At 44.8% G+C, this 11,232-nt stretch overlaps 1 protein-coding gene across 1 annotated transcript; it reads right to left on the reverse strand.

Annotated features, from left to right (window-relative positions):
• Positions 1-940: 940 nt before the first annotated feature.
• TOMM22 (translocase of outer mitochondrial membrane 22) lies at positions 941-2,938 on the reverse strand. Its single transcript, XM_047786241.1, has 4 exons — positions 2,780-2,938; positions 2,411-2,529; positions 1,831-1,948; positions 941-1,658 (listed from the first exon to the last, which is right to left on the reverse strand). The coding sequence occupies exons 1-4, from the start codon at positions 2,891-2,893 to the stop codon at positions 1,584-1,586; spliced, it is 426 nt and encodes a 141-aa protein (XP_047642197.1). The 5' UTR covers positions 2,894-2,938; the 3' UTR covers positions 941-1,583.
• Positions 2,939-11,232: the final 8,294 nt, after the last annotated feature.

The following is an 11,232-nucleotide window of genomic DNA, read 5'->3' on the forward strand; positions in this document are numbered from 1 at the left end:
TCCAAAACAGCCTGAGCTGTTTTTCAATTTAATTTATAAAAACTAGGCTCCACAATATGAAGAACCATAATCTTCCTCTAACTATACATTTATTTACTGACGAGTGACTACGGCTGGAACAGGTGGAAGACTGTGTATCTCAACAGAGGGCCTGCGTGGCCACAGCACCAAGTACACAGCAGGATGCTGAGTCAGAATGCGTAGATTTGAATTCAGATCAGGCATTTTCTGTGCCTCCTGGTAAAGATCTCTTAACCTTTCTGTGACTGTTTTCCTCTTCTGTAAACTGAGACTACCAGCTCCTAAATTGCATAGTGTAGTTTCAGCAACCCACATTAAAAGTCACAGTACTCTTAGTAGCACAGTGCCAACAAAAGTGTTAAATGGGAAAAAAAACCAACAGAGCTCAAAGACAGAGCTACAGTTGGACTCACTAGCATAGCTCACCAGCAACTACAGTTGGTCCTCAAATGGCACAGGTCTGAGCTCTGTGGGTCCCCTTAGACATGGGTTTTTTAAAAATAAACAACACAAACTGGTTGTTGCGCCAAAGACACAAAGAGCCAACAACAAAGTTATGCACAGACTCTTAACTATGCAGAGGGTTAGTCCCCCAACCCCTGTGCTGTTCAAGGGTCAACTCTTTTAGAAAGAACAAACCCCAAATGTTTTATCTGCAACCTTTCCATCCCCAGACTAGAAATCAATACACATGTCATTCCTTACAATTCTGCAAGTACATGGACCCGATCCTTCGTGGGTGATCTGAAAGGGACTTGAGAGGTTCTTGTGAATTTAACTAACTTGGGCCTAAGGGGTCAATCGCTGTTAAATAGTAGTGCCGGCTTAGGTGAGAGGAAATGTGAGGGGCAGTTTTCTTTGCCCTTTGAAAAGGGTCTGAGTACTTTCAAAGTATGTATCACAAGCACTTGGAAGACACTTTTGGTTGGGATCATTTTAATATTTAAATACAAAAAGTGAGCACTGAGTTTTTCTCCCCCCTCTCTTTTAGACAAACACACAGATCTAACAGCCAAAATATGCAGAGGAAATGAGCTCTTGCTTTGTCCTCCACAGTCCCCATCTTGTGGTTGAAGCTGCTGCCAGCCCTCCCTCCAACATACGTAGAAATTCACAGTGGCTGCTTTACAGGACAGCTGTAATGCATTTTGTATTTTATATTGTGTGCATTCCATTCTTAAAAAACCAAATAGCTGTTATTGGTCAGGGTACACCCTTCCCAGTGGCATTAGTTCCTACCCCACAATGGGATAGTGAGGAATCTTTTGGTCAAGAGTAATTTAGGGAAAGGGGTGGGATGGCCAGAGGTGGTGTAACCATCTGCAGTGCTGCACTCTGCTTGCTATCAGAGTGAGGACAGAAAAAAATAAGTCAGGATAGCATGGAGTGCATGGCTGCGAGTTTGGAGTCTCCCCACAAGACAATGGGAAGCCTCCCCACCAGGTTTAGATGGATCAATGTGCCAAAGTTAAAAAAAAAAAAAATCCAGTAATCAGCAGTTCAAACACTATTGAATTTTCAAATTTCTCCCACCAAGACAGGTCAAACATGGCAGTAACAATCTAGATCTTTCCGGGAAGTGATGGTAGAGCCCCTGGCATTCCTCCTGATAGCCCTGTGTTAGGCCCTAGAAGTATCTGGAAAAGAAAAGGAGGGGTATAAGGTATTATACAGACCTAGGGATCTCATTTTTCATCATACTTGTTGAGGGCACAGTCGGGTACCTAGGAGAGCAAAGTAACTGCCCTAGTGCTGGAGAAATAAACTTGTGTCTCCACTACTGGCAAAAAGCCCAGTTTTTGGGCTCACCTGCCGTTGCTGCAGTTGCTGCTGTTGCTCCATCTGCAACTTCTCAGTCTCAAAGACGACAGGAAGAACCAGGATCATGAAGGAAGTGGTTCCAATCCACAATGCTGCCCTAGAAAACCTGCAGAGGGAGCAGGAGCATGGTGGCAAGACAAATACAGCTTCATCAAGAACGAACCAGTAACCAAACCTCTCACACTGCACACTCAGTGTTTATGCAAAGCGTGTTCTACCCAACCCTGCACCATACTCCTACCAGAAACAGGAAGAGCGTTTCTGGTGAATGTACATCTAGTAAGAGCAGTCTGAACATTCTCCTAAGTTCTCACAATCGTCTTACACGTTAATTGTCTCACATAATCTAACACGATCCTCAAAACGACCCTGCCCGATAAGAATCCCCAGCTTACAGAGAAGAAAATTAAAACCAAAAAAGCTTAAAGTAGCACCAGTCCAAGGTCACTCAGTAATCTAGGTGGCTGGCTGGCCTCCGACACAGGTCTGCTGCTTCCAAAGCCTGTGTTTGTTCAGGGCACCTCCGTCACCCCAGGCACACCCCAATCTCTCTGCCCTCGTCTCTTACCTGTACATTTTTTGAGCCACGAAGAGGGAGAGATCAAAAGTGGCTCCAGCCGCGGACCGGACCCTCTCCGGGAACATCTCCGTCAGACCCCACAGTCTCTCCGACAGGGTCTCATCTAGCTGTGGTGGAGGAGGCGGGGTCTGAGCCGAGCAGCTGCAACTACCCCTCGACCCCAGGACACACGGGTCCCCCAGAGCTAGGGTCCCTCGACCCCAGCGGGGACTCACCCCGCCTCCCCGCGGCGCCTCTGCTCGGACTTCTCCAGAGTCCTCGACGCGCCTTCGCCCGCATCCCTCAGCACGAGGAGCCCGCATCCCCCGCCTCCCGCCTGCACCTTCTCTCCCCGCTCCGCCCCGCGGGGCTCAGTACCTCGTCGTCGTCTTCCTCCTCGAGCTCGTCCTCAGGCTTCTCGGCATCGCCTTTCGGAAGCAATTCGTCCGGGGACAGGGACGCCCCAGGGCCGGCGGCAGCGGCGGCAGCCATGGCTGTGGGGCGGGGGGGTGGGGGGGGTCACCGGAAGCGGAAGGGGAGAGGCGAGCGCAGCGCTGATAGAGCCGCCCTTCCGGGATCCAGAGGCAAGACGGCTCGGAAAGAGCGCCGCCATCTGGCGGGCGGGTTCCACTGCCCTTCAGCCAAGGGCGGCCTGAACTTCCTGAAACGTGAGGCATCTGGAACATTTGTTGAAAGCACAGGATTCGGGTGCTTCCGCGATTATTCAATTCGGCGAATTTTAACAAGCTTCCCAGAGATCACACTTAGACAAACACGAATCTAGTTTCATTTCTCTGAGGAATGTACTTGGTAGGAGTCAATTTGAGAGTTGGTCTTTGAAAAAAAGTCCTAAGGTACTAAAACAAAGGCGAGTTAACAGTTAAGTACCAGGCATTGTTTGTGGGAAAGCCGCGGTGGGGGAGTGGAGGAGGCGTGGAGCGGGCGCGCTAATTTAATCTTCACACCAATCCACTGAAGAGCAATTATCCCTTTCTAGAAATGAGGGAAGTGAGGCACAGTACAGGGTTGCTGCAAGTATTTCTGGAGGATGGATTTCTAGAAGTGGGTTTGTTGGCCAAAAGTATTAACATTTAAAATTTTGTTAGGTATTAACTAATTGCCCTTGGAATTATATACTTTCAAAATAGTAAATGGAAATTTCTTTTATAATGTGCCCTAAAAGTTATTAATATAAGGGTAGTTGGATATACCTCTTTAGCCAATTAACCAAGGAATAGAATAATTTTATAGAAGAATTTCAGGATCGGACAGTCCCAATGCTTATCTGATAGATGATAGACTTTGTTCTTCCTGTGCTTACATATTTGGGGGGCGGGGTGGGGGCTGCACTTCCTCCTGATGGAATCCTCAGTCCTTGCCATCTTTGGACAGAGCAGCCCTGACTACAAAGTCTTCATGCCACAAAAGGGTGCCTACTGTATGATTCCATTAAATAAAATTAAAAGGCAAAATCAATCTATGGTGAGAAAGATAGTGATTCCCTTTGAGGAGGAGGAGGCAGCAATATTTGGGAAGGCAAGAGAATTTCTGGAGTGCTGGTAAAATTCTATTTTTTTTTTTCTTGGCTGCGTGCACAGCATGCAGAGGTTCCCAGGCCAAGGATGGAAACCATGCCACAGGACTGACCCAAGCCACAGCAGTGACACCACCTTTAATCCACTGTGCCACCAGGGAACTCCAGAAGGTTCTATTTCTTTTCTTTTTTTTTTTTTTTGGTCTTTTTGCTATTTCTTTGGGCTGCTCCCGCGGCATATGGAGGTTCCCAGGCTAGGGGTCAAATCGGAGCTGTAGCCACTGGCCTACGCCAGAGCCACAGCAACGCGGGATCTGAGCCGCATCTGCAACCTACACCACAGCTCACACCAACGCCGGATCCTTAATCCACTGAGCAAGGGCAGGGACCGAACCCGCAACCTCATGGTTCCTAGTCGGATTCGTTAACCACTGAGCCACGACGGGAACTCCCAGAAGGTTCTATTTCTTGATGTGGGTGGTATTTACAGGGGTATGACCATTTGGGATAATTCACTAGGCTGTACTTTTTATGAATTATGCTTTGTGCATTTTTTTTTGTCTTTTGTCTTTTTAGGGCTGTACCCACAGCATATGGAGGTTCCCAGGCTAGGGGTCTAATCGGAGCTGTTGCTGCTAGCATATGTCACAGCCATAGCAACGCCAGATCAGAGCCTCGTCTTCGACCTACACCACAGCTCACAGCAACACCGAAACCCCAACCCAGGCCAGGGATTGAACCCGCAACCTTATGGTTTCTGCTGCGCCAGAAGGGAACTCCCTTTTTTTTTTTTTTTTTTTTTATTTAAGTAGGTTTGAAACTGGGCAGGATCCTGTGGGGTCCTCCTGGGTACAAATCCTTTCAGTGTCCCTGTTACTAGTTTGTAGGAAACAGGCTTCTTTCAGCCTCCTTGACCTTCCCTGAGTTCCAAAGGGCAGATTCAAACAGTTGCTAAGCAAGGAGGAGAGAATGCAGAAACAGAGAAGCAGCCAAGAAACAATAGTCCAGCAATTGAAGCAAGGTCCTAGTTCCTCCTCAAGGACTATGCAAAACAATACCTTTGAGTTCTTCCGTAGGAACTAAAGTCCTCACGAAAGGTGGAGGATGGTAACTTCAGGATGAGCACAGAATTCCTGCAACACTGCCCTGTTACCTCACCTTCAACCATTCAGAAGAAAGTCTGCACATTTTGGAAGATAAAGACTCTGACCCCCTTCCCAAATGATTCTCCCTTTAAAAACTTTGACTGGGAACAGAAACTTTAGAGTTGGTTTTTGCACATGAGTTTGCCTTCTCTCCAGGTTGCTGGCTTCCTGAATAAAGCAACCTTTCCTTTCCAACCAACACTTGTCTCTGAGTATTGGCTTTTTTTCTTTTTATATAATGATTTTTTTTTTCATTATAGCTGGTTTACAGTGTTCTGAGTATTTGTTTTTGAGCAACAAGTAGCTGAACCTGAGTTTGGTAACAGGCTGGCTCTACGTAAACATAAGGGGAGCTTAAGAACCCAATGCGAATGGGTTTTGATTCTTTTATGAGCTATTTAAGAAATGCTGGAAGACCAACACTCTAGAAGGTAGAGAAGGCAATCTTAAGTGGAAAGTACAAACATCATTGACTCTGATGAAATAGAATTCATTATTTTATAACAAGAAAAATTTACATCAAGGTGGCAAAGGAATAAGACGTGGCATTCACCTCCTCCCACAAACACATCAAAAACAACTGTCTACATGTAGAACGATTCACACAGAACATCTAAACACTGGCCAAAGACCTCAGACCTCCAAAAAAGGCAGGAAACCCTCCACATAACTGGGTAGAACAAAAAGGGAAAAAAGTGAAAGAAGAAGAAAAGAAAGGAATCAGGATGGGGCCAGGACTCCTGTGCAGGAGCTATGAAAGAGGAAAGGAATCCCACTCCAGGAGGCCACCTCACAGGGAGCTCAGCGGGGAAGGAGGGAGGCCCTCAAAGCCTTGGAGAAAAGCCAAGCCACTGGTCAGAGAAGGGCAAAGCAGAGAGAGCTGCACAGAGCATTGGTCCCACCACAGCACCATCAGGACACCACAGCCTCGGACACTCAGGAGGGGGGGACAGGGCACTGACACTCGGGCTTTGGAGGTCCAGATCAGTTCTGGGGAGGGGACTAGGGTTGACTGTGTGGAAATAGCCTGAGGTGGCTACAAAGCAGTGCACCACAGCCAAGAGAGTGTAGGAGAAGGCCTGGGGGAAGCAAGGTGCCATTGTTGGCGAGGGCAAGAGGAGGAGGGGTGGGGCTGTCATAGGAACATCTTTCTCTGCGCATGCATGGGCCCTCGGGTGGCAGGTGCCTCTTGAGTGGGCTACGAGGTCAGGTGCAAACCACAGCCATCTCGGATTCCTGAGGTGGATGTGGTCTGCCACCACGAAAGATCCTGTTAACAGGCACCACCTGTGGCCTCAGTCACTGCAGGGCTCACCAGGCACTGGCTACAGGCCCTGCCCATTGCCCCCATCTTCCTGGAAACACAGGCAGACCATACCTGCACACCCATCAAGGGGGTTAACAGCCTGCACACACTGAGGAAAGGGGCGGTGAGCATCCAAACCAAAAGCAGCCCTCGTGCCAAAAAAACAGTAAGCCTCACAGGCTACCAAGGGGTATTTCTACATAAAAATAGCCCTACAAGACTAGAGTAGATAATTGTTTTCCCTAAACTCACAGAATATGAAAAATATAAGCAAACTGGAGAAGCACAGGAACCATCCCCAGCTAAAATAACAGAACCATTCCCCTGAAGGAGCAAATTTAGAGGGAAGTTCATAGCAATACAGGCCTTCCTCAGAAAAGAAGAAAAATCTCAAATCAACAACCTCATCCACCACCTAAAAGAATTAAAAAAAGACGAACAAACAAAACCTAAAGTCAGCAGAAGAAAGGATATCATAAAGATCATAGGGGAAATCAATAAAATAGAGGTTAAAAAAGGTAGAAAAAAAATCAATAAAACAGCTGGTCCTTTGAAAGGATAAACAAATTTGACAAACCTCTGGCCAGACTCACAAAGAAGAGAGAACCAAAATAAAAAAAATAAGAAATGAAAAAGGAGAAATCTCAATAGATACTGCAAAAATACAAACAAAAAAATGAGACTACTATGAACAATTATACTCCAACAAATCTGACAACCTAGAAGAAATGCACAACTTTCTGGAAACATACCATCCGCACAAAAAAAACTGAATCAAGAAGAGATAGATCATTTGAACAGACCAATCATTAGAAATGAAATTGAATATGCAATAAAAAACACTCCCTACACCTACAAACAAAAGTCCAGGACCAGATGGCTTCACGGGTGAATTCTAGCAAACATATGAAGAAGAACTTATACCCATTCTTTTCTTTTTTGTCTTTTTGCCATTTCTTGGGCTGCTGCTGCGGCATATGGAGGTTCCCAGTCCAATCGGAGCTGTAGCCACCGGCCTACGCCAGAGCCACAGCAACACGGGATCCGAGCCGCGTCTGCAACCTACACCACAGCTCATGGCAACGCCGGATCCTTAACCCACTGAGCAAGGGCAGGGATCGAACCCGCAACCTCATGGTTCCTAGTCAGATTTGTTAACCACTGTGCCACGACGGGAACTCCCCCATTCTTAAATTTTTCCAAAAGATTGAAGAAGAGAGAACACACCCAAATACATTCTATGAAGCCACCATCACCCTAATACCAAAACCAAAGATACTACCAAAAAAGAAAATTATAGGCCAATAGCTTTAATGACTATAGATGCAAAAACTTTCAACAAAATTTTAGCCAACATAATCCAACAACAAATAAAAAAGATCATACGCCACAACCATGCGGGATTCATCTCAAGTCCACAAGGATGGTTTGACAAATGCAAATCAATCGGTGTAATATACCACATTAACAAAAGAAAAGTCAAAAATCAAATGATCATCTCAAAAGACATAGAAAAAGCATTTGACAAAAATCCAGCATCCATTCATGATGAAAAACTCTTACCAAAGTGGGTATTGACGGAACATATCTTAACATAAAGCCATTTATGACAAACTCACAGCAAATATAATACTCAATGGAGGAAAGCTGAAAGCCTTCCTGCTCAACTCTGGAACAAGACAAGGATGCCCACTCTCCCCACTTCTATTCAACATAGTATGGGAAGTCCTAGCCACAGCAATCAGACAAGCGAAAGAAATAAAAGGAATCCATATTGGAAGAGAAGAGGCAAAATTGTCATTCTATGTAGATGACATGATAAAATATACAGAAAACCCTAAGGTATATGAACAAAAACTACCCAAACTGATCAACAAATTCAGCAGAGTGGCAGGATACAAGATTAATATTCAAAAATCAGTTGCATATCTGTATACTAACAAAGTATATTAGAAAAGGAATACTGAAAGAACAATACCTTTTAAAATTGCACCCCTGGGAGTTCCCATTGTGGCACAGCAGAAATGAATCTGATTAGTATCCATGGGGATGCAGGTTTGATCCCTGGCCTTGCTCAGTGGGTTCAGGATCTGGCATTGCTGTGAGCTATGGTGTAGGTCGAAGAGGCTCGGATCTGGCGTTGCTGTGGCTGTGGCATAGGCCAGCAGCTATAGCTCCAATTAGACCCCTAGTCTGGGAACTTCTAAATGTGGCAGGTATAGCCCTAAAAAGATTAAATAAATAAATTGCCCCCCCCCAATTAAATACCTAGGAATAAACCTGATGAGGAGGAGAAAGACTTATGCACTGAGAACTATAAAACACCAATCAAGGAAATTAGAGGATTCAAAGAAATGGAAAGACATCTGATGCTCCTGGATTGGAAGAATTAATATTGTTAAAATGGCCACACTACCCAAAGCAATCTACAGATGTAATGCTATCCCTATCCAATTACCCATGAAATTTTTCACAGAACTAGAACAAATAATCCAAAAATTTACATAAAACCATAAAAGACCCAAAATTGCCAAAGCAATCCTGAGGGGAAAAAAACAAAGCAGGAGGCATAACTTTCCAAGATTTCAGACAGTATTACAAAGCTACAATAATCAAGACAGTGTGGTACTGGCACAAAAACAGACACATGGATCAAGGGAATAGAACAGAGAACCCAGAAACCTACAGTCAATTAATCTTTGACAAAGGAGGAAAGAATATAAAATGGGGAAAAGACAGTCTCTTCAGCAAATGGTGCTGGGAAAACCAGACAGGTGCATGTAAATCTCACACCAGGCACAAAAATAAGCTCAAAAAGGCTTAAAGATTTAAACAAAAGACAAGACACCATAAAACTCCTAGAAGAGAACACAGGAAAAACATTCTCTGACATAAACTGTACAAAAGCTTTTTTTTAGGTCAGTCTCCCAAGGCAATAGAAGTAAAAACAAAAATAAATAAATGGGACCTAATCAAACTCACAAGCTTTTGCACAGCAAAGAAAACCATAAAAGAAAAAAAAAAAGTAACCTATGGAATGGGGGAAAATAGTTGCAAACGACGCAAGGGTTTAATCTCCAAAATATACAAACAACTCATCCAACTCGAAAAAACAGGAGTTCCCGTTGTGGCTCAGTGGGTTAAGAATCTGACTGGTGGGAGTTCCCGTCGTGGCGCAGTGGTTAACGAATCCGACTAGGAACCATGAGGTTGCGGGTTTGGTCCCTGCCCTTGCTCAGTGGGTTAACGATCCGGCGTTGCCGTGAGCTGTGGTGTAGGTTGCAGACGCGGCTCGGATCCCGCGTTGCTGTGGCTCTGGCGTAGGCCAGTGGCTACAGCTCCGATTAGACCCCTAGCCTGGGAACCTGCATATGCTGTGGGAGAGGCCCTAGAAAAAGGCAAAAAGACAAAAAAAAAAGAATCTGACTGGTATCCATGAAGATGCAGGTTCAATCCCTGGCCTCACTCAGTGGGTTAAGGATCCAGTACTTCCGTAAGCTGTGGCATAGGTCAAGGTGTGGCTCAGATCTGGTGTTGCTGTGGCTGTGGCACAGGCTAGCAGCCGCAGCTCCAATTTGACTCCTAGCCTGAAACTTCCATATGCCGCAGGTATGGCCCTAAAAAAGAATAAATAAATAAATAAAACAAAACAAACAACCCAATAGAAAAATTGGCAGAAGACTTAAATAGACATTTCTCCAAAGAAGACATTCGGATGGCCAACAGGCACATGAAAAGATGCTCAGTATCACTAAGTATTAGAGAAATGCAAATCAAAACTACAATGGGGTGCCACCTCACAACAGTCAGAATGGCTATCATTAATAAGTCTACAAATAACAAATGCTGAAGAGGGTGTGGAGAAAAGGGAGCCCTCCCACACTGTTGGTGGGAATGTAAATTGGTACAACCGCTACAAAAAAGAATGTGGAGAAAACTAAATACAGAATTACCATATGATCCAGCAATCACACTGCTGTGCATATATCTGGACAAAACTATAATTCAAAAAGATACCTACACCCATATGTTCACAGCAGCACTGTTCGTGATAGCCAAGACATGGAAACAACCTAAAAGTCTATCAGCAGATGAATGGATTAAGATGTGGTATATCTAAACAATGGAATACTGCTCAGTCATGAAAAATAATGAAATAATACCATTTGTAGCAACATGGATGCAACTAGAGCTTCTCATACTAAGTGAAGTCAAAAAGAAAGACAAATATCATATATCACTTATATGTAGCATCTAAAATACGGCAAAATGAACCTACCTGCAGAACAGAAACAGACTCAAGACATGGATAACAGTCTTGTGGTTGCCAAAAGGGGAGGGGGGAGGGAGTGGGATGGATTAGGAGTTTGGGGATAGTGTATGCAAACTATTACATTTAGAATGGATAAGCAATGAGATCCTGCTCCAATTGGACCCCTAGCCTGGGAACCTCCATATACCATGGGTGCGGCCCTAGAAAAGGCAAAAAAAAAAATAAAGAAAAAAGACAAAATACAGTTTATACTAAATGTGTATTGCTTTTGCACCATCATAAAGTTGAAAAATTCTAAGTTAAACGGAGACAAGAAGGAAGGGGGCAGGGCACAACGTTTAAACAAATGACATCGTGGTTGAGGATACACCATAAACAGGTTAGAACCAAGCAGGCCAAAGACTGCAGAAGATCTGAATTCCAACAGACCTTGATCCTCGTCACATGCTCACTGTAAGGCATCAGCTAGATGACGTGCCCACAGGCACCATGACAGTTCGGAGGCCGACCATAAAAGGCCAAAAACTGGGCGGTGGCCCAAGTCCTGGAAATACTCACCCCTTCCCCCAAATA

Source organism: Phacochoerus africanus, chromosome 7, assembly GCF_016906955.1.
Source record: "Phacochoerus africanus isolate WHEZ1 chromosome 7, ROS_Pafr_v1, whole genome shotgun sequence".
NCBI lineage: Eukaryota > Metazoa > Chordata > Mammalia > Artiodactyla > Suidae > Phacochoerus > Phacochoerus africanus.